General features: G+C 42.1%; 1 protein-coding gene across 5 annotated transcripts in view; it reads right to left on the reverse strand.

Moving 5' to 3' along the window:
* The window catches only part of LOC116085393 (ubiquitin-conjugating enzyme E2 E2), a 280270-nt gene that overhangs the window by 56262 nt on the left and 199331 nt on the right, over positions 1–24677 (reverse strand). For all 5 annotated transcript variants that reach the window (XM_031362970.1, XM_031362969.1, XM_031362971.1 and 2 more), the window contains one exon: positions 2651–2783. In XM_031362970.1, coding sequence (XP_031218830.1) covers positions 2651–2783 — 133 coding nt within the window. The remainder of the gene's footprint in view (positions 1–2650; positions 2784–24677) is intronic.

Genomic DNA, 24677 nt, shown 5'->3' on the forward strand with positions numbered 1-24677 from the left:
ATTGCCAGGAAAAAAAAAAGTTGCATCAAGCAAAAAAACAGCTCAAGGTGATACAGCAGGGAACAGGGCACAGATGACACAGAATGTGACCACACTGCGAAGTGGAGGCGGGAGAAATGTGGACACAAGCTTTAAAAGTGAACAAAAGCCCCATCATCACTAACTGCTTTCTCCTTCAGAAGGTATCTGCCTTTGAAATCCAGCTCTAAAACTGGTAACTTAGAAAGTGACACTTTTTGCTTTTTCAAATTTCATGTATGATTCTGAAAAATGAACATTTAAATCGTGATTTCACCTGGTAAAGCTGAATTTTCCCTTACAGGTTGTCCAGACCAAATCAGCGGCAGGGTTCGGGGTGGGGGTGAGGGGGTGGGTTTGTAATCCAGCTTTCTTTGGACACTTTGGACAAAGAGAAGCCAGTGTTGTGGAAGTGGACCAGTCAAAAGTGGCCTGCTTAAAGGTGAGTGAGGTATTTCTCATGAAGAACAGACAGCTATATCCCTGCAGCTCCCAGCTTCACTTTCTGTCCCTTTTGGCCGTCCAGGTTAGCGTCTGACCTGGTCCACACTGAGGTCCTGGCATATCTGAGGACAGACAGCACATTCCTTTCATGCTCTGTTCTCACACAGAGAATATGGTCTGAAGACAGCTGCTGTACTTCTGGGAAACCTTGCCAAGTTGAATGTGAGTTCCCACATCTACAGAGAGCACTCCAGTAAGGCTAGGACGTGCTCCCTCAGCAGAGAATCAAGTCAGCTACTGAAGAATGCTTGGGACCTACCACCTCCACCATTGCAAAGGTCAATAGACATTCCTATAGTGACAAGCTCAATTATAACACTCCTAAAAATGTCTCATTAAAGAACCCCAGCTTTGTAGCCTATGAATTCTATTTATATGAATATAAAGGAGGTCTCACTTTTTTTATCTTGATTGATTAGGACTACACACCCCATTCTCATACTTAGACAGGGCAAACTCCATCTCTATAGTTTTATTTTTATTATATGCATATGGGTATTTTGCCTGGATGCATGTCTGTGCACCACATGCAGGCAGTTCCATGGAGCACTAGAGAGCATGCTCGATGCTCAGGAACTGGGGTTGTGGACAATTGTTAGCTCCATGTGGGTACTGGAAATTGAGCCTGGGTCTTCTGGAAGAGTGGTCTCTTAGCCTCTGAGCCATCTCTCTAGCCTCCTCCATCTTGGAGTTTTCAAATATCCTTCTACAGTCTCAAGACCTCTTCAAACGAAATTCTTTTACCTAATGTAGTACTTGTCACTTTCAGCTTTACTCGATCTAAAACCCACTGATATCCAGGGGGTGGGTGGACACCTGAGAGAGATATCTATGCCACTAAATAGGCCACTGTAGGCTTTTGAGAGCCAGATGCCTGGTTACATCTTTTCTCTCTCTTTCACTCTACACCTTAACTTTCAGAGGCTCCCAGAGAAAGGTCCACATGCGCCTGCAGGTGGCTTATAAGCCATTCCAAAGTAAAGTGGAAAGATAAATGGCTCCTGTCCACTCAGGAAGGCAATAAGCACTAGTTTCTCTACGGCTTTGTTCTGGAAACCTTAGTCTAGGTGCCCTCAGGGCCAGCAGTCCTGTAGGCTTGCATAAGTGCCTTGCATAAGTGTACTGTGGTAAGGAACAAAGGTTTGGAGTTGATTTCCTCAGCTCAGATCTGGACGCCCTGATTGACAGCTCCCTGCACAGTGCAGACATGTTGCTGGAGTTGTTATGGTTTTTTGGCATCAAAAGTGCTCTCTGGGCATCAGTAAAAAGGAAAGAAGAAAGCCAAGCATTAAAAGTGAGGTGGGAGGAGCATGGGAAGTATGGCCAACCTATAGCCCAGCCATGCCTGTGTCAGATGCACAAAGACTCTCCTGGTGACTAACAGGCACAGCCAGTGAGCCTAGGGTGAAAGACTGCCACTATGCAGCATTAGATAGCCTAAGGCAGCGGAGATGAATGAGAAGATATCCTAAAGTACATAGCCTTATCTCAATAGGAGAAAAGTCCTACATTTCTCGACTACACTGTACTCTTGACGTGTGTTAGGCATGGAAGAAATTACGTTTCATTAATGGGCCATTATTAGAAAATACATATATATGTATACACACAGACTTTGGGATTAGGGATTAAACCCAGGATTTCACCAACAACTTATGCTCCTAGTCTTCAAAATATTTCCAAATGAATTATCAAAGTATCAGTACAGTTTCCCTGGGCTTCAGGTGAGCAATCGGATTGTGGTGGGAGCACAGCAGCAGACAGGTGTGGTCGCCCTCTCTGTGAAGTCTCCTTTCCCCACAGTCTGCCTGTGCAGCCTGACCTTGGAATAATTCCACTTTTCCTATTTTACACATACGCGGCTAAAATATGGTATTTTCTATAATGTTATTCTATAATATTAATCATATTAATGCAGAAAAGAGATAATGAAAAAGAGCAATGAAACCCATGTAAAGTTAAGGTAGAGGAACAATGTTTAATTTCTCATGCTTTGTTTCCTTTTAAGCACAATGGGTTCAGGGAAGCTGCCTACGCACCCAGGGTAGATATGCAGCCCTATGTATACATTTAGTATGTACATATCACAACACAGATTGTTAAAAATGGATGAATACATCATACTGACCTTAGGGGGTTTAAACGGATAATCTGGTGAAAAGGTAATGTCAAGAAAGAACACCCCTCCTTCATAGACAGATCCTGGGGGTCCCAATATAGTTGACCTCCATTCATAAATGTTGTCTCCTTTGGGTCCAGCACTGAAATAAGACACACAAATGAGATGTGCTTAAAAATTACATAAAGTTTGGAATTAAAAATATATATTTATGGTAATAACAAATTGAGCCACTTCATAAAACATAATGTTAGTCCATTAATTTTATCTACTGTATTGTTCTTGTCAACATCATTATCCTATAAACAAAACATGCTGGTATTATGTAATCCAGCAGAGCCGAAGGTCCTGCTATACTGCTCACAACCCAAATGTGATGGAACAAGTTTCCAAGGACAGTAGCTTTGTATAAATATGAAATTATGTGTGAAGACCTGAAAAGGGTAACACAGCCCTGGAAGCATTGACAGAGAATTTACAAGAGAGAAAGGCTAATGCAGAACGGCTGGCCGGCCTAAACCCTCCAGGAAGCACTGAGAGCAGACTGGCTCCTCACAGCCACCAGGAAACAGCCACCATTTAGGAGACCTAGCCAATCAGAACCTCTTCTTCCTGCTACCTCATTTCTTAGATAAGACATGTTATTTCATGATTGTATTTTATAACTTCCTCTATGTTCCTCCCTAGAATAAAAATACCTTGAGGAATAGATTTTAGCTACTAACCACACATATGTTGGACAGTGACAGGCTAATGGCTGGACAGTCATATGACTGTGAGTGGCCAACATATACCCATGTCTCCAGCAAATTCCCTAAGAAGAATAAAGCCCACAGTGAATGTGAATGGTGTTACTTCTTTCCAGTGAGCATCAGTGCCATAGTATGAGTGGAATTTAGCTTTTGGAGCTGGGGCCCAGCTCAGTGGTACAGGTTTGCTCAGTGTTAGTGATCTTCAAAGCCACTGTTTTCCCTGCCCATGAGGAGTGGGGGAATCCAAAAAATCTGGTAAGGTTTCCCAGGGTTCTTTTTGTTGTATCAGGTTATTATCTACAATGAAATCCTCATCATGTAATGGAGTGGACAACATTATGAATGCTTGGGTTAAGAGTTTATTTCAAATGTCACTGCAACAAAATTGATCACAACCAAGATAAGACTACACAGTGATAAAAATTTTTAATGTAATTCGCCTCACTTCTTTAAGTAGAAGAGAAAACTTTATTTTCACAGGTTACATCCCTTCCTTTCTCTTCCATGCAAGAGTAAAATCTTTACAGATTGAGTGATAGTTCGTTTATAAACTGAGAAATTATATTTAGATCATGTGAAACTGACCAAACCTTAGGGTCCAATCATAAATTCATATCAATTAACAGGAAAAAGATTAATAATCTATTAGAAAGACATCAATAGACATTTCTAAAAGGTGGAAATTAAAATTAAAATACTCAGTATCATCAAAATTGGGAAAATGACAATTCAATTGGGAAAAGTAAATGCTTAAGAAGCAAAATGGATGGGCAGTGGTGGCACACGCCTTTAATCCCAGCACTTGGGAGGCAGAGGCAGGTGGATTTCTGAGTTCAAGGCCAGCCTGGTCTACAGGGTGAGTCCCAGGACAGCTAGGGCTATGCAGAGAAACCCTGTCTAAGAGAGAAACCATCCATCACAATTTGGGAAAGAAAAAGGTCATCTTACCCCATCAACATGCCACCCATTTAATAGGCACAAGACCCTAAATCACACAACATGGAATGCTGCTCCTCCTTGTTTAGCCCATGCCAAAGCTCTAGTGTACACACTGTGTTGCCTTGCTTTGCTAAGTAAAACTCTGAACTGCCCATGTCTCTTGGCAGAATTATTTACTTTGAGAAGACAAGAACTCAGGAAGAACTCTTCCTTGGATGATATCTTTCAGGGGTGCAACTGAGTAACAGGAACTGGTTCTAATGTCCTGTATTGTAAGAGGACAGCTATAGATGACAAGGATTCATTAAATGTCTCAAAATATCTAGAAACAACCTTTTTCTTTTAATATTCTAAATACAAAGAAATGCCTCATGTCTGAGGTAAAGGACACACCAGCTACTGCTCTTATCACTACACACAGCTATACTGAGGTGTCACACTGTGCCTTGTTACATGTATGATGACCATTTCAATTAAAATTAAAAGACATTAATAACGAATACAGACTTCAGTTCAATTGAACATACCTCTGTTATACAGCAGAGTGTTTATACTCATATCCCACAGACACAGAGGGGCTTTTGAAAGAGCAATGCTGGCAGCACCTACATACTGACTGGAAATGAATGAACTTACCCAGAGGAAAGCCACCTAGCAGTGAGACCCTGCACATTCCCAGAAGCACATCAAGTTCAAAAGTGGCTGGGCAGGTAGCACAAGACAACTAGACTGTTGACACAACTATGGGGTAAAACAGGAAATGGAACGGAGGAAGACTTCAGAGGAGTAGTTTCTTGGTCTTCTACCTCTCAGTTGCTTTCCTATTGCTGTGAACACACCATGAACAAGGCAACAGAAGAGAAAGCACTTAATTTTGAGCCCAGGGTTTCGCAGGAGGCTAGAGTCCAGGATCATCATGGTAGGGAGTATGAGAGCAGATGTGATACAGGAAAATTAGCTCAGCGTTTACTCACATTTGCTCCCAATTAAGAGGCAGAGAGAGCTAATATAGTGAACTTGAAAATGAGGACTTTGAACCTCAAAGCATGACTCCTTTCACATAGTTCCTCCCAAGGCCACACCTCCCAATAATCCTTTCCAAATAGTTCAACCAACTGAAGACCAAGTATCAAAACATGTGAGCCTATGGGGGGCCATTTTCATTTATACCCTACTTCTTATTGTGTGTGGTGGGCTTAGAGCAATGTTTGATAATCTAATTATATAATGTCAAGTACATTCTTTTATATGTATCAAATTTTTACATAAAGAAAAAGTATGTGGGCTGGTGAGATGGGTCAGTTGGTAAAGATGTCTGCTGTCAAACCTAATGTCATGAGTTTGATCCCCCAGGAAGTATACATTGGAGAGAACCCATTCCTTCAAGGTGTCCTCTGACTTTCATATGTACAATAGGACATGTATATAAACACACATATACATATCCATGTACACAAAATAAACACAAATATAATAACAATAAGAATTGGGAAAAGTATATTAAAAGGGCTAAGAGTTCTATGTGAAACGAGCAAGTTCTGTGATCCTACTGCAAGTTAAAAATAGTGTCCTTCCCAGCTGTAAAGTTTATGAACTATAACAATAACCAGCATTGGCAAGATGCCCCCAAGGGTACAATAGTGGCACTTATATCTTAAGAGTAATTAATAGCCATTTAGTTAGATTTAAGGCCTCCTCAATAGTAGGGAATTCATGCCTGGTACTATAAATCCAGCCAGCTACTCATGGCTGTTGGGATGGTGGATCATCGAGGAGAACCTATTATTACAATGGCCACTTTCTTAAACCAGTGTAATTTCCAACTGTATTCTAAATATCAATCCTGATATTCACAAATAAGGGTTGCTTTCACTACTCCCCAATAAAGCTTCTTTTTGCAGAATTTGCAGACAATTCCAGACATCCACATCTAGTCATTAAACAGAGAACAACCGATTTTGGGATGCCCCAATCCAACTGGTACACCCATAACACAACCTCTACACTTAAGGCTCAGGAAGCATGATAGAAAGGGGGATAGAAAGACTGAAAGAGAGAGGCCCAGGATCCCTGTTATCAGTATGGTATACTTCATGAGACAGGGAAGCCACATCCATTAAATATGAAAAAAAATGGCCGACTAAACAAGAGCTATCCAATGACAACACCAGTTGGCATACAAATATGGATGGGGTAACCTCACAAGGCATTACCCACTGATAAAGAGCCACAGGCCATTCATGGCTGTTGAGAGGGGGAATAAGTATTTTCCAGGGACAAGTTCCTAGATAGATTATTCAATCTCAAGTGGTCAGCCATAAACACATATACAGATGGCAACACTACAAGTTAGCAGGTTTCACACACACACACACATACACACATACACACACACACACACACACACACACACACACACACAGACACATAGGCACTCACCCCAATAAACTGGTAATAAATTTGAGGAAGGGGTCATGGAAGAAATTGGAAGAGGTAGAGGAGATAAAAATGATGGAAACTTAACACTCATGTATGAAATTCCCAAAACCAAGTCAAAATACTAAACTGACCCAGGCTTGAGGGCTTAGCTCATTGGTAGAGCATTCAATTTTCCACACCATAAATAAATGAATATATTTTTAAAAGCCATTGGACTGGAAAAATGGACTTCAATTCACACATGACTGTGTGAGAACAAAGGTTAAGCTGGACTGGGGAAGCCGAGTCACACTGATCTAGCAATGAAGATGAAGCCCCATTCAATTTTATTTCAAGTATTTGGGGAAGCCGAGTCACACTAATCTAGCAATGAAGATGAAGCCCCATTCAATTTTATTTCAAGTATTTGGCCCCTCTGTCTCTTTTCTACCCTTTCTTTGTTTTTTAGGTTTATTTTTATTTTAGGTATGTGTTTGGCCTGAATGCAAATATGTGTACCACATGCATGCTTGGTGCATGTGCTGGAAGCTGCCAGGTAGGTGTTGGGAAAGTAACCCAGGTCCTTTGGAAGAACAGCAAGTACTCTTCATCACTGGGACCTCTCGAACAACTCTTTCTCTAAAATATAATAAGTAAAATCACAGTTAACCCAATGCATTGCAGAGGGAATCAGGTATTCTGCAAAGCGGTGAGTCAACAAGGGACCAGCCAATGTTCTGCCCATCCTGATGCACAGACACCTGCATCCTGGCCGGATGTCACAAGGCTTTCGCAGCAGCAGCCTCTTGCTGCCAAAAGAGCATACTCTTCAGGTGAATAAGACACACTTACAGTCTGAGCTATAATTAAACCCATAGCGAACAGAGACGTTTATCGGGAGGAGGAGCTTAAGGAGAGTAAATTATAAGTTATGGTTACATTATCTCAAGGCAGATGGGAAAACTCAGTAAACACACAGCTATGTTAAACAGTGTGTCAAAGACTTTCAAATGTGAAGTCACCTTGAGAAGTATTAAGATGATCTTCCAGGAATGGAAACCACAGGTAGTTACATAATATAGGGCTGAGTAAGTTGTCACCACACAGTGCCATCAACAGAGGAATTCAGGAGTAGAAGACAGATATCTTAGCAAGAAGGGCACTCACACTGTGGACCATTTAAACTCAAGTTCTGTTCACAGAGTTGCATCTGTCTCTCAATCAGAAATCCACACTTTATTTAAGTCAGCTGTCTATACTGCTGAAGGTGGACTAAGTCAACACAGCTGGGCTCTTTATCTGGCCAAGGTGTATCTTTTAAAGAAATGTTTATTCAGTAGCAACAAACTGTCTTTAAAGCAGACAGGCATTTTCCAAGGCACATGAATTTGACACACACACACACACACACACACACACACACACACACACACCTAAAACAGACTGTGTCTTGGCTGGTTGTCTCACCTCCTTAGAGGTCTCTACCTCATGCCTGTTGGCATGTTGCAAGTGAGAACCCCTTGGAGTGAAAAAAAATTCTTAAGTGTGCTATATAATGCATCAGCCATGAGGCTATGAGTGCTTGGAATGCGATTAGGGCCAAGAGCCATGTGCTGTAAATGCAAAGGGAAGTATGTATTATAAATAAATATAATCTAAGACAGTGGCTCCCAACCTTTCTAATGCTTTGACCCTTTAAAACACTTCTTCACGTTGTGGGGACTCTCCCCTCCCAACCATAAAATTACTATTGTTTCTGCTTTATAACTGTAATTCTGCTATTATTATGAATCATAACGCAAATATCTGTGTTTTCTAATGGTCTTAGGTGACCTCTGTGTTGTTTAATCCCCAAATGGGTCATAAAGCACAGACTGGGAACTGCTCATCTAGGATAATGATTACATGCTCAAATGGTAATATTTGGGGTATGTTAGGTTAAATACATAACAAAAAACTTAAGTGGTTTTAGAAGCTCACAGTACAGTAGACTCCCTAACGAAGACATCCCCTTCCCTCAGTGTACCCTCCTCATCTTCTAGGAAAAAGAAAAAAGGACCCCCCTCAGGAGCAGTTCTCAGCATGTGCATAGGGAGTGGAGGATGGGTATGGGGTGGGAGGAAAAAAATCAGACAAAATCAAAACTCCTCCTCCTAGGAATTTAGTATCAACAAAGAACAGGGCTTTGCTCAAGGCTGCATTCCTGAAATGTAACCCATGTCCTCCAACCCTGTAGCCGAGACCCCCAGTGTCACCCAGTGGAGTAACCACACTACTGGTGCGGCCACAGCTGTAGACCAGAGCTCAAGACCAGCAGCTGCTGGTCTCTGAACCTCCCTTTAATCCTGGGCAGGTATCTGAGGCATTAAAAAGTCACTTCAGTTTCAGCTGCCCCTCCTTAGTCCATTTTCTTAGTTCAACCAGAAACTCAATAGGAGCCACTGTTCCCATCTCCCTTTTCCTACACACATACCCACCTCTCATCCAACCCTGGTCTCTGTGAGAAATGGAAGGTCTTAGGGCACCCACATCGTCTAGAAATACTTTGTTATCTGGACTTAAGAACAATTTGGTTAGGTTTGCTAGGCCGTGCAGTGGGTGACATTTCTTTATAGTTAACCCTGCAGTCTATGTGCAGGACAGAAAGACCAGGACCCTTAGCATGTCTTTGAGTTTATCAGCAGTGGAAACAAGCTTTGCATAGGTGTGCACACCACGGCCTGTTACCCCACCCCCTTAAACAACAGTGGGGTCTCTGACACTCAGCCATATCCCAAACTTCCCACGTGCTGGGACAACAGGGCCACACTACCACACTCTGTCCTTCACAGCTCTGAAACAGTCAAACTGATTCTCAAAATAACCCTTAGTTCTCTGTTCCAGTCACAGACGGGAGATGGTGCACTCTGTGGTACTATGTTAACACTCCATGGCAACCCTCGATGGTACTGCTCCTCCACGGTGCCATGATAATACTTGTGGGGCTAGCCTGTGCTGCCGTGGCAGAGCCCCATGGTAGCATTCTAAGTGTAGCCTTATTTGTTTCCAGCTAACACTGCAGCCATCAAAGCAGAAATTCCCTTGAAGAGCATAAATACAGCAGATCTCTACAGGAGGCAGTTTAAAGGTCCTTTGGATAGTTAAGAGCTGTGGTTTCCACACAGATTTAAGGGAGGGCAAAAGCCTCTGATACACCCGAGCCACTTCTTCTGGATGAGGGATGCTTTCACTTCTGATGTAAGAAAATGGTAAGCAAAAATTTTACTGGTATAGCAGTGACCTTTTATTCTTAAAATGCTGGTTGTGATAGCTCACAAGCTGCATACTTTTTCTCCCTTTGGTGTCCCTGACACTGCCATGGGACTTTAAGGCTCACTGTCACTATGTTTTTGTACCAAGGCTAAGATTAGGAGAGGAGTCGGCCTGGAGACTAATATCTGAAGTGGCTGGCATACACTGCTGGAGAATAAGAAACAGGTACCCCAGCACAGTGCTAGTAAAGGAATTATGCATCATTCCAGGAGGCAGGCTCTCAATCCTGGGACAGTCCCAGCTTAGGGACTCTATAGCTTAGGACCATTTATCAAACACCTACAGTCTCAGCCCTCTTACATCTTCCAGAGTGGCTCCATTTCACAGGCACAGGGGCCGCAAAGCAGTGATACATGGCGCATTCACAATAGTGCCTGGCGTGCCAGCATGGGCAAGCCAGCATGAGGTTTAGGGGGTTGCTGTGGTGGATGACAAGAGAGACTAGAAGACCTGGGTGGGTTTGGAAGCTTGCATCTCTCCTGACCCTGGGAAGGATAAGGAAATTGGAGAACTGTTTAAGGGTGCCAACCTCCGACCTCCCTCTCTGCCTCGCCTCTCACACAGCTGTTGTATAGTGTCCTGCAAGCTAAAGTCTCTGTCCCCTGTGCCTATTTTCTCTTAGTTTAGCTCATAAAAGCAATTCAACCAATGACCGGTAATGCCAATCTCTGTTGACTAATAATTTAATAAAGAAAAAAACAAAAAACAAAAAAACCAATCAACCAAACCAAACCAACATCAAAAACCCAGTCAAAATCTCAAAATCAGACCAAATGAATCTGAGCCAGAACTGACTTAGCACCTGGAAGCATCAGGATATGAACACCAGTATAGCAGAGAGACCGAGGACTCAGGGTATGTGGCTTATTGGCAGACATACTCAGCTAGAATCTACATTCTTAAGCTCTCCAGGTGCCAGATGTGGAGGTGACTGTACACAGGAGAGGTGACAGCACTGATGTAAGGTTCTAAGTAGGGAACACAAAATGAAATCGTATGGTAAAAGGCATGTCACTGGCTCTTAGACCCCAGAGTCTCATTTCTCTGTAAAAAGAACATTGCTAAGGGGATCTTATGAATCAGACTTTTAAATTTAATTGTTTTAGATTAACTAATCAATTTTGTGTGTGCGTGCTTGTATGCCATGGCCCACATGTGGAGGACAGAGGACAGTTTGTAGGAGTCAGATCTCTCCATATGCGGAGCCAGGATGAACTCAGGTCATCAGGCTTGGCTGTAAGTGCCCTTACCATCTGAGCCATCTCATTGGTGCAGAACTGGATATTTAATATGCATATATTTACAGAATCAAGTGCAGAATCAGAGAACAATTTGGTTCTCTAAAGTAGTAACTTGCAATTAAAGTAAGTTCCTTTAAATGGTTGCTATTCTGTAAACTCCAACAAATATGTAAAGTTAAGGGATAAAGAGATCCAGGGGCTTAGCAACAGTGACCTAGTAAATGTTAGAACTGATTCCAATCTGAAAACCACGCACAGGCAAGCATCGGTGTCCACCTGACACCAGCAGTGAGACTCAGTGGTACCCCAGCAAGAGTGGAAGTCTACAACTAACAATGAGAGAAATTAGTCCCCTAGATTTCTGCATATGAGGCTAGAGCTGGCCAAAAGTGACAGACAAGTATCCTAAAGGCATACCAGGGAAATCATGGCCTGAAGAAAACACCTATCTTAACCTCACTGAGACACTTAGCTATTTAGCTACCTACCAAACACTTACTCAGCATTGCATTTCATGGCCATTCTCTGCAGGGAGGTAGGGCCTGTGTGTTGTTTGGAGAGGATAAAATTAAAGGGAGTAAAAAACCAGGATGGATAGATGTAGGGGCAATTGCCTCAGCTGGAAATGGGACTTCAGGAGAAAGAGAGGGTAGGTAAGCAAACAAAACACCAAGCAGCTAACTTGTTGGCTTTATATTTCTTAATAAAGTAAGCTATCCAGCATCCATCATTTGTGTGAGCGTTTCTATCCATCCTCTCCTTTGGAGTGTCCAACACTTCCTTTTTACATAACCCGGAAGAGGGTTGAAGTGGAAACTTATGGGTTCTTTGGAAAGTCGGTTGGGGATAGTGTTTTGCTGGGGCAAACACATGAAGGAATGTTTTGCTGAAGTAGACACAGGAATAAAGCAACACACATGTCTGCCTTACATTTTATAGTTGACTCCATAGAGAGAAACGCACCAAAAATCTTCTGGTGGTGTACTACAATTTCTTGCCGATTCCTCAGACTCAGGCTGACTGGATGCATGTGCTGAGGCAAGGCATGTGGAGGGTACTCGATGTTTGGAGGGTATAAACAGGACTCCATGGAGTACAGAGACAGAGCTTGGCTTGCTGGTACAGCTTAACTGTGCAATGCTTGTGGGTCTCTCGTCTTCCCTGATCTTTACTTTCTTGAGAGAGGGACAGCTTAGGACTTCCGGTGTTCCTGCTGGCCCCTAATGTTGACTTGTGCCAAGGCTGAGGCCTGGCTGTCTCTGCTAGGTTGTGTCAGTTGCTAACCCGACTCTACCAAACTGGACTGTAGGTGTATCGATGAAGTGTTTGTGAGTGGATCGAGCTGCTAACCTGTGAACTGCACTGCTGATTTCCAGACAGCACAGATGGGAGTTGCTCCAAAAAATCTTTCTAAACAGGTCCACTCTGGGGGGTGGTGAGCTACAAGGGAGGTTAAAATGTTTAAAAACCATTATTAAAGATAGACTTTGAAAAAAAAATTAAAGTTACAGTGGGTGTTTTCCAAAGGAGAGAAAAGGCAAGTTCCTGCATTCTTCACAGCTCTCAGGCATTTCTGACAGCAGTTTTCAGATGTCATAAGCTACTGTTCAACAGCTTAGTGAGGACTGCCCATTACATTCTGGCTGTCACGTGCAATTCCACAGTCTGCCCTTGTAAAGCATGTAGAGGAGTGACTTTTAGCACTCAGCTTGGTGATTCAGTCTCCACACAGTTCATTAGCCATGGTATCAACATCAATTTTCTATAGCAGCTATTACTGCCTTTCAGATCTCAGCATTTGCCTTCCTTGTCTGTAGGCAAAGCAAAGAGATCTTACTGAAGGTTTGCTCTGAGAGCCACTGCTTTGCAATATCCTTAACTCTGGTCAAGATGGACTATCTCTGAAACTGCGAGGTTTTGCTTTAGGTAGTTTTGTGGTGTAAGAATAACTGTCCATCTCCAGCTCACAGTGTGGGGCTGGGGGAGGAGAACTGTGGGTCGCTGGCTGCCAAGCAGGTTTAATCTATCCACATCCCAGTCTGCATTAGCCTCCCAACAATGAAGTGCAGCCCAGGCTGCTGGAAGAAACAAACCTAGGGATAAATAATTAAAACCACAGAAAGATCAACCCCTGACTACCAGGGGAGCTTTAACTTGTGACTGAACCTAGCAGTTTAAAAGGCTAATTGTGTTCAATAGCAACAAATGCTAAGGACCAGGGGTGACCACTTTGCATGCAGGATTGTGAAAAACAAAGCTTGGGAGAGCAGTGAGCGATTAGTTCAAAAGAAGTAGGGTAGCGTGAGCCCTAGAAACACACCTCACTTCTGAGATGACTGGCTGGAGCAGCATCTGAAAGGCTAGACTAAGGGTGGAAGGTAGCGCATTAATGAGCTCTGTCTTGGTTCTTTAGAGTGTGAAGCCAGCTGCCCTTCTTTTGATGGGTCTAAGTTTCTGTTGGGAAGATCAACACTCTAAAGCAAATGTGTCATACTTCTGTGTTAAGATAACAGAACAGCCTTGACAGTTTATGTTAAAATGATGTCACTATCCAGTAATCCTTTTTAAATCAAAGAGCATGCCATTTATCTGAAGAGCTGGGAACTTCCAGTCATGGTTTCAACTTCTTCAGCAAAGACACAATCTTCCCCTAAACCAAAGGACAGTCTCCCTCATAACAGAACACAAGACATGATGCTTAATTCTCCTTTTACAGTAGGAAGTTTCCCCTAATGGTTGCTAGCACTGAGTGCTTTCCTTTGGCTGCTATTGGACACAGCATCTTCAGTGCCCTGATCAGGATGTTAACATAGCTGTAGCCTCAGCCCCCTCCCCCCAAACTGAGCAATTTTACTATCTTTTAAAATGAGTTTGTTTTTTTTTTTTAAATGCTTCTTTTGGTTCTCTGGCTCCTTTCTGAATTTTGTGTACCTAAGTTGAAGATTAAAAGCTGGCAGGAGACTGAACACCCGGCCCAGCCTATCTGTCCAGATTGCAGCTCCCCGAGGCCTGTACTGGTCACCTCACCTTCCAGTCCTAGGCATGTAGGGGCTGAAGGTGTGAAGCCACACTTGAGTACTGAGTGCGTATGTACATAATCAAACATTCTTCCCTTGGCGGGATGTCATGTTTAAAAATCAAATTTCTATTTCAAAAGCCCTAGGTTTGAGGGCTGGGAGAGAGCCCAACTGGGATTTAGTGATGGACTGCTTGTCTATGCAGGCAAGGTTCTTCTGGTTTTGATCCTCAGTACAAGAAATGCTTATAGAAACACTGCAAAGACAGGGTTCTCAAACACTCTCATGGTCCAATTCCTTCACGGTTCTGTCCTTACAATGTTTTTGTCGTGATCTCTGACTAACTAGAATCCAAACTTAACTGAGACTTCTTCCTGTTCTAATTATCTAGTGTTCTTTTTCTGTTCACAGTTTCCATCCAGGACCCGATGTATTGGGCAGCTGTCAGTCATAGTTTGTTTCCAATGTCACAAAACCACAGAATGAGAAGAATAAAGATTTATGTTGGCTTATGGTTCAAGGCCAAGGATCAAAGGTTATCTACCAGTGCTGCTTTTGCTAGCAGAATCACACTGTGGTTCAGGGCAAATCCCAGAAACCCAAACCACACAGGGTTTCAGAGTTGACCTATGGCAATGTGATCCACTGTGGGCCACACGAGTTGCACATCTCTCACAGAAGCACAGCCCATCTCTGCCTATAATTCTTACTGGGTCCCACCTCACATATCTTTCAATGGGGACTAACTTCATCTTGAACTTTGGCTGGGGAAACACACTCAAGCCTAACTGTAGCCATGTTTCTTTAGAACTTAAGTTGAGGAATACAGGAGGAATTGGGGTGAAGTTCTACGTTATTGTTGCAATTTTCCTCCAGATCTGAAGTTGTTAGGAAATAAAACATTATTTTAAGAAGTTGATAATGAGAAAATCTCCCCTACCCCAAGTTTTCTTTAATGAAAATACCTGTATGTTCAGCTTGGGTAATGTATTTAGGTGGATGTGGGACAGTGGACCATGCCAGGAAACTTGGTAAGATTGAGTGGGTCCAGAGTCTCAATAGGAAATGTGATCTGTGGTCACATAGAGTGTGAACCCAAAACAGTTCTCCATGCTAATGAGGTACCTAGAGGCTCTGAGGGTTTAGCCAATAAGCTTCCCTTCCTGGACATGTCTCCCTGCAAAAGGTATTTAATCTCTGCTCCACCCTGAGAAGGTGGGGTGCACCCATTTTCTATGATGAACAGTCAATACACACACACACACACACACACACACACACACACACACACACATGTAAGACGACGAATCACCACGCCCATCTAAAGCTGGTAGGGCTTTAGACAGAAGACAAAAGTCCCTTGAAGTTGCTGATTATCACATCAGGTTCATATACATTTACGTAAGGAATACATACAACTAGCAAAGTGAGGGCTTCAGTGACACGGACATCACCAGGCAACCGGTTTTTCTTTGGCAGCTCAGATAGGGCTTTTCTCTCAAGCAAGTCACTGCCTGTTCTCACTGCAGAGTGGACCTCCCTCCAGGAGAGCTTAAACCACACAGCAGTCACTGAGTGTTTACACATATTCACCGCCTCCACTGGGCAATGAGCAGTTTTTATTTTTATTTTCAAAAAGGGTTTTTCATGGGCGGTGGTGGCACACGCCTTTAATCCCAGCACTTGGGAGGCAGAGGCAGGCAGATTTCTGAGTTCAAGGCCAGCCTGGTCTACAGAGTGAGTTCCAAGACAGCCAGGGCTATACAGAGAAACCCTGTCTCGAAAAAATAAATAAATAAATAAATAAAACAAAAACAAAAACCCCAAAAAAGGTTTTTTCATTCAGAGCTTTATCTTTACTAATCAGAATAAACTTCACTGTAATACTGTCACTCACAATTTTAACTTAATGAATATAGAGTTAACTACCTTTATCAGATTTGATTTATATCTAAGTACAAACCTATGCTTGAATGTACCATGATTTCTGCCCCCAAAGTTTATATGTTTTTTTAAGATTTATTTATTTTATTTATATGAGTACACTGTAGCTGTCTTCAGACACACCCCAGAAGAGGGCATCAGATCCCATGGTTGTGAGCCACGATGTGGCTGCTGGGAATTGAACTCAGGATCTCTGGAAGGGTAGTCAGTGCTCTTTTTTTTTTTTTAATTTAATTTTTTTTTTATTGATTTAAGTTTTATTGTATTATGATGAGAAAAAATACATGATTTCAATTTATCTGAATCTGTTAACATTTAAAAACATATTTTAAGTAAATAGAATTCAATCACATTCTTGTTTCCCTTTTGTACCCAAACTCCTCCCAGAGACCCCCTTTCAATACCTGCAATACTTTTTTTGATCATATTCTTTAAAATTTATAAAATATTATAATAAAAATGAGTATTATAAAAGTTGTTTGATATAAAACAACAATCAATTTAACAGTCTTATGTAGGTGCTTGTCTACAGCAATGCTGAAAATACATGTTTTTCTCAATATAAATTTAAATAACTCCAAACATACTAACTGTATATTTTAAAATTAATATATCATTACTAGTATTTTTTTAAATCAACATAAATATATACAGTCTTTTTGTTTGTTTGTTTTGTATTTAGTAGAGTTTAAAATCTTGGCTCTTACTGTGGTACAAGCCCAAAATAAGAACAATTTTTAGACATTGGATTTCATTGTAATAAGACTGTACTTCAATGACCCTCACATCACCAAAGGATTTTACCTCCATTGTAGGTAAGCTGAGAGTTGATAGTTCTGCTGCACCAAGGAATGAATTGTAGGCTCAATTTTTGGATACAGATTACAGTTTGTGAACTGGAAGGGAAGAGTAGTGTGGGGGGTATGGAAGGAGCTGGAGTGGGACAGACAGGAGGGAGGTGTTAGCAAAACACATTTTATATGCAAAATTCTCAAATGATAAAACATTTAAAACACATACATTCTAAGACCCTTTATGAACCATGTGCTGCAGACTTAGTGGTAAATACCTCAAAGGTGTTATTCATGGCACATGCCTTCTAGTAAGTAAATTAGTCTGCTGTGCATATGCATAAAGCTGCATGTGACAGAACTTGTGCATGTATGTGTGAGTGAGTGTGTGCACACAGATGTGTGAATCCATGTGTGCACACAGATGTAGAGGTACAGTCTGAGGTGAGGGCTGACAATGAATCAGAGAGTGAGTTATGGTAGTGATTCAAAAATAGTTCCTACACTAACCAACTAAAATCCCCCAAAACATCCTGTGTAAGGGCAGTTAGGCATTAATTTATGGAATTACTTCCCTAAGTTACATGTGTTTATTAAAAATGAATCATATAAAAACTGCTAAAATCCTGTCAGTCAGTGCCTGACACAGTTTCGTCTTTGAACTATAAGATCATCTCATGTATTCACAGCTGGCTAAGGGTTTGCAAAACATCAAGAAAAATTCTGTCTTAATTCATGTGAGAGTTCTTTCAATTTTAGGCTGACAGCTTATTCACTGAAAACACAATTATACTGTTTATAACCAGAGCATGTTAAACACTTACAATGTAATTTTTAAAATGGCAATTTGGTTAATGATTACATCTCTTTAGTTCCGTGGGATAATGTAAAAACACAGAGAAGAGTTTTTCCTTTTTCTTTTTCTTTCTCTCTCTCTCTTTCTTTTTTTTTATTTCGAGACAGGGTTTCTCTGTATAGCTCTGGCTGTCCTGGAACTCACTCTGTAGACCAGGCTGGTCTTGAACTCAGAAATCCACCTGCCTCTGCTTCCCAAGTTCTGGGATTAAAGGCATGCACCACCACTGTCTGGCTGTGATTTTTGTTTTTTGGGACAATAAGGAACTTAAATAAAGCTTCCAGAGTTAAGTCACCATGAACATCAGTTGGTCAGCATGGTGCTCCATTCCAGTCTGATCACACCTTGAAGGCTCTGGATGCGGAGGGCTACAGCAGCTCACATGACTATTATAATACACAGGATGGGAGCCTATTAAACACAATGTGCTAAAAATGAATGCAAATAATTTGGATTTGTTAAGTTTTGGATGGCGTTTGACTGCCAATGCCATAAATCTTAGAATATCTAGTAAAATAATTATTCTCCATGTCTGTGCCAAGAGAACCTACAATGTAAAGAAGACTTAGAATATCTAGTATAATAATTATGCTCTGTGTCTGTGCCAACACAAATGACTTCAAAAACTTCACCAGCAATGAAGTCTCAGGGCAGGTGACCTTTCCACTGTTTAGCTGACAGAAGGGCAAACCAAGAGATAAATAACTTTGGATTCAAGGGACAAGAATTTACCTGGTCCCTAAGCAATGCAGAAAGCAATGTGAGGAGCAGGGATGCAAATGGGCTCCGTAAGCAGAACTTGGCCCAAATTCCCTAGGCTGAAGGAACCTCGGGGACTTTCCTGCACACTACAGTTTGTTACCACTCAATATCCAAACCAGCATATGACCAGTGACATCTCTCATTTTAAGTCTAGAAGCAGAGGATTGGTCAACTGATGCTTTTTATACCACTACATTGAAAGCCTTAACTTGGTATATACATTATAATCTTGTTATAGATTACATTATAAACCCTCTCAAGTTCACTCTGACTCTAGGCAGGTAGGCCTACTGGCTTCACACTGTCATTATGGTGCCAGCCATAGGTAAGGATCTGTGTTTTCAGTTATAAAACCCTGACATACTAGTATATTTCCCTTAGAATAACCAGATACCTTGTAGAAATGCCACAGTGCAGCTCCTGACTTTACAATTACTGTATGCTAGAAAAGATGAGTCAGATAACAAGTCCTTCTGTTTGTTATGAGGGGCCCATAGCCAAGAAGGGAAGGCCTGCTAATCTAATCTGTAGACTCATCTTACCAGTTTCAAAGGAGCTTCTTGCTGATCTTACTGAAAAGTCCAGCAAGAACCAGTGGAGCTCCATCTCCCTTTGACAGCTGGCCCTGCTTAAGACACAAACTTTGCAAACATGGATCCTGCTGTGCGAGGCTTCTCAACCCCATGCATCTAGTCTCCATCCAGTCTCAAGTGTACAGGTCAGAGGTCAGGAAATGCACTGCACTCTTCCTAGGATGCACAGAGTGAACACTACCGCTACGATACAGGCCATGAGAAACCCAGGAGAGAAGCACTGGGAGGAGGGCAGTGGCTCCTAATGTGGGTTGCGACCACTTTAAGGAGTCAAACAACCATTTTATAGGGGTTACCTAAGACCATTGGAAAACACTTGCATTTAGTTACAATTCATAACAGCAGAAAAATTAGTTATGAAGTAGCAGTGAAAATAATTTTATAGTGTGGGGGGGGGTGGTCACTGCAACATGAGGAACTATCTTAAAGGGTGGCAGCATTAGGAAGATTGAGAACCACTGGCTTAGAGGCGAAAGCACCTGATCAGAAGTATCTAGATGAGACTGTCAAATTGAACTGGACTTTCTGATGTCATAAAAACATCGAGGGTAAGTACAATTGAATTACTGTGTAAACATTCATGAAATATAATGAAATCCATTCTGTATAATTAATATATGCTAAAAATGATACACAAATATCAGGAATGCTTGAAAATCACAGGCTTTCATTATTTCAGGTGAGTAGCTGCCCTGACTATAAACCAGAGAAAAACAATGGGGACCAAAGATAACTGTCTGAAGATGGCCCCTAAGAAAGGGCCTATGGGAAAGAGAGCAGCAGATGTGAGAGCAGTGGGTCTTACCAGTTAGAAAACTAGTCTAGCTCCCTCCTACAGAGCAGCTGCACCCTTATCTTGTCAACTCCATGGCAGGAAAACAGAATGCATGAACTTGTCCATCGGAAGTACCAGGTGTATGCCAGGTTTTGGAGACACACAGGGGTCAGACAAAGCTGTCCCTCTGGCAGAGTCCAAGAACTCAGGGGGAGACAGCCTGTGCTGCTGGAAGTGCTATCTTAGGGGGAGCCTGCTGGCCGGGGGAGGGGTGGGGATGGGGGTGGTGACTGCCTACCTAAAATTCAGAGAGAAAAAGAGGGGAAGGTAGGAGAGGAAAAGCCTAGCCAAGTTAGGATCAGTGGGGCAGCAAGTGTGTTTTGGGAAATTCAACCCACCCTGTAACACTGGGTCACATAGTGACTTGGTATGGCAAGGGGGTGGGCATCAAGGTAGTCCTTGCCATGCAGTGTCCTCAGGATAAAGGAATCTCTGACAAGTTCTAGAAAGAGTGACAAACTGGAATAGATATTTCCTTTAAACAGATCACTATAAATTCGGGGATGTGGTGTGGTGGGGTAGGGGTGGGGCTGACAGTAGGACATTAGAGGGAAGGTAGTAATCACAGTGTGAGACAATAGTGGTGCTATATGTGTGGGTATCCACTGTCATCCAGCACTTGAGAACCTGCAGGAGGACTAGTTCCAGGCGCGACTGAGCTTTACAGTGAGACCCTTGTCTTATCAAAGCTCCATGTCTGTCTGTCTCTCTTTCCCCTCACCCCCCTTTACCTCTCTTTCTCCCTTCCCTCCTCCCTCTCCCTTTCCCTCTCTTTGCTTATCAGGGTAGGGAAGGCAGTTTACAAAACTCAGAGCTGAGACACTGAGGCAGGGGGCATGTTGAAGTGGGTTTACAGGATGTCCAAGTCATGATGCCTCCTGTGGTGAGACCCAGGTCACAGGGCTGTGTTATGCTTTGTGAGTCAAACAGGGACCTGTAGAGACAGGAGAGCTATAAAACACCCTAACTTCTCATACACTATGATCATTTTTTTCTTTTCTAGACACTATCATTTAAGAATTTTATTGTTTTGAAATAAAAGTTGGCAATCTTCATCTATTTTGTGAAGCTTTTTTGAGCAGGTTTTTCTTCTAAGAATATTCTTTTGTTCTCTATTCTTTTTTCTTATATAAACTTGGCTTAACCTTTTTCTTTTCTTTTTCTTTTTTCTAAATGAAAAAAAGATTCCTAGTACTTTGTTAAAGATAATTCAGGACAGCTTTTTGACATCATGATCTGAGGGTTCTTCTCCTTTAGTTTGGAAAGAGATTAGCAAATAAAGTCAGGCCTCTGTCAGGGTGGGACTGCAGCCTCTACAATCCTTACCCACCTACTGCCAGTTTCAGAGACTTCCTTCTCCATGTGCTTACACTGGCCCACACATCTGGCTCCCACTCTTTTCTTGGTGCAAGGGACTGTTGTAGAGAAACAGTTTGAAGTTTCTGCTCTAGTCATGTTATTTTGATGGCTCCCCAACCCCAGTGGTCATGCTTAGATCCTATAGCAACCCAAGGTGGTCTTGGTGGCTCCTCTGTGCTGGCTCTACCCAGTAAGGACTAGTGGGTGGGGTGAGGGCTCTCTTGTAGCCAATACACTATCCTGGCTTCTTCCTTCTGCTCTCTTTACCTCTGCACAGTGGCACAGCACATACTGATCTTAGGGCTGTTGATGGCTTGTCCTTGACAACATGGAAGTTTGTGGAGATGCCCGACTTCAAAGCAGACGCTGTATGTGGGCTTTTGGTTGCCTGGTTTTATGGGAACATTCGTAGGAATAAGACTGCCACCATCTTTCAGAAATTTTTTCTGTTGATTGTATTTCTTCTTCTTTAAGCTAATTATTGTTTGAGATCTAAAAGCTGAGGCCCAAGTAATTTCAATAGAAAGGCAGGGAAAATTCTAGAGACTACAGGCCATTTCTGGAGCTGTTGAAAATTCACGATGCACTGCTGCTTTTTCCACTGTTCGAGCAGAGTGTGTTTTCTTTTGACTCTGTGGAACGTTTTGTGTGAGGGTTAACAGCTTAAAGCAAGTACTACTGTTGGGGTGCAGATAAGAAATTTAAGCCTCAGTGGGTAAACTGGCTTTCAGAAAATGGTGCTGTAGAGACAAACTGGGGCAAGAATGTAGATTTCAAGGTCTGAAGTTCAAACAAGAGCTTTATAAATAAAGTAGTTCCTCGTGTTTTCAAAGGTTTAGGGAAGCAGCTGCCAGCACACGGCTGGGCTGCTTGGCACTGAGAAGCTCAGCATCAACAGGTTTCATTTCTTTCTTAAGCTCTGCAATCAGACTGTCACTCATAGAACCCAGCGATGTGGTTCTGAGTTCAACTATTCTCTAAGATCAAATGTAAAAATTCAAATTAGATTACAGACTTAAAACATAATCTCATAAAGGATCAAGCAACTTACATTTTCTCACTTAATCTTATCTACTTAAGATGCCAACTTCCTTCAAGAGATGTTATGCATGGGTTATGTTAAATAACATAATTTTAGGGGGAAAGAAAAACCCCAAACAAACCAAAACCTTAAACTCCGAATATAGCTGTGTGTAGAGAACAGACAGAGCTCCACTATGATTAAGCCAAATACTCTGCCATATACTGTGGTGAACCACATGCCCAGAGTCAGAGCTCTTAGACTGGACATTGGTCTACCTGATTGAAGAGGACCACATCTGCAATCTTCTTAGGAGCGTTTCCACTCATTCACTCACTCACTCACTCACTCACTCACTCACTCACCTGGTCACTCACTGACTCTCTCTCTGCCCACAACCAACCTTCTCTCTCCAAGAGGTCATGGAGATCCAACAAGGGTCACATAAAAACAAGCTTAAAGTATACTCAAAGTCCACCAGGCATTCAGATACCATGTTCTAATGGAGTCCCAACAGGCCATGAGATAGAGTCCATCATGCCTAATTTAGAGATCACGGAACTCAAACTGATGCATGACCAGCTCAAATCCATGCAACCAGAGTGTCAGTTCTGGCCAGGATTCTTGTGTCAGTTGTTTGCTTTGTTCTTTCTTCCCAGTGCCCAACCAAGTCACATCTGCTTCTGGTATCCTGCCCAAAATCATAAAGAGATAGCAGCAGACCTTGAATCCAGGTCTTCTGATTACCATCCTCCAGTCTGAGGTGCTGGTAGTCAGGTTCCTCTGTCAACTAAGCAGACATCTAGGACTATTTCTTAGTGATTCTCACCCAACGTAATTGTCCCCAAGCCAAGTGACTCACTGTGAGTATTGAGACTGCTTGCTGGATTCAGCATAAACTCAAGTGCATACTGTTTTCTCAGTGTGTCTGACTTAATATCACTTGTTTGGTTTTGGCCCTATGCCACACAACTGTAAGTGGTGTGGGAGGATACATGTACTTCCTTAGGTATTGAGCGCTTTTTGTTGTTGTTGTTATTTAAAAAATAACATTTGACTAGAAGGAGAGAAAACACCCTGTTGAATTGTATGCGGTCAGCTCCAGGGGCAATGAAAACAGCAGCAGGACAATTAACAAGAGAAAATAAGATGCAGGATCAGGATGGGGAGAGGTGAGCACACATTTGCTGAGCAGCAAAATCAAGAGGGGTGGACTTGATAAAGAGTAAGGAGGCTTTGGGAGTCCGTGTATGTGTGTGTGTGCGCGCATGCATATACTTTAATGTATATTTCCTTACAATAGGTTAAAGTTAACACATATAATTCTAAATTTTAATAGTGTTGCTTTTCACTACCAGAAATAATTCTGCAGAGTGGGTAAGGTCTCACTTGGCAATATCTTTGCAAGTGTTCTCCCATTATAGGGATAAAGGTCAGTTCTCAAAATGTGTTCTGGAGCTAGAGAGATGGCTCAGTGGTTAAGGTACTTGCTACTCTTGCAGAGGATCTAAGCTAGGTGGCTCTCCAACTGTCACCCTAGCTCCAGGCAAAACAATGCCCTCTTCTGGCCTCCACAGACACCGTCGCTCACACATGTATATACAAACACTTTCAAACACACACACACACACACACACACACCTTATAGTATTTCCTGATTGGAGGGTGACTTACGTATAAAACATGCACTCACAAAGTGCTTTGAGCTTACTACCAAGTTAATAGGACATTTTACAGGGTTTTGGATGTAGCTCAGGGTAGAGTGCTTGCCTAACAGATGCACAGTCCTGGGGTTGATTTGCAGCATTACAAAAAAGAAAGGGTGGCAGTGGAAAGACAGACACGATATATAACTCATGGTTAGTGAGAATGAACATTTACTCTTCCTTTGAGATCTGTTGGAGAGGAATTCAGTAGGCATTCAATTGAAATGGCTTAAACAATTCAGGAACCAAGTTACACCACTTAATATTTAAGCAAAAAAGCCAGCTGGGAAGATGAGGGATGAATAGGTTGAGATGCACACTCTGTAGATAAGACTAGGAAGGCACCAGTCAGTGCACTTTTTCTGTGGGCATGTTTTCTTTTTTACTACAGAATTTTAAATTGGCTACCACATAACCACTGGTAGGTTCTGAGAGGCCAGGTAGTCCAGCATTTTCATCTTAAAATCAGGCAATGAATTTGTCACTGACC

This window comes from Mastomys coucha, unplaced genomic scaffold (assembly GCF_008632895.1).
Source record: "Mastomys coucha isolate ucsf_1 unplaced genomic scaffold, UCSF_Mcou_1 pScaffold9, whole genome shotgun sequence".
Taxonomy (NCBI): Eukaryota; Metazoa; Chordata; class Mammalia; order Rodentia; family Muridae; genus Mastomys; species Mastomys coucha.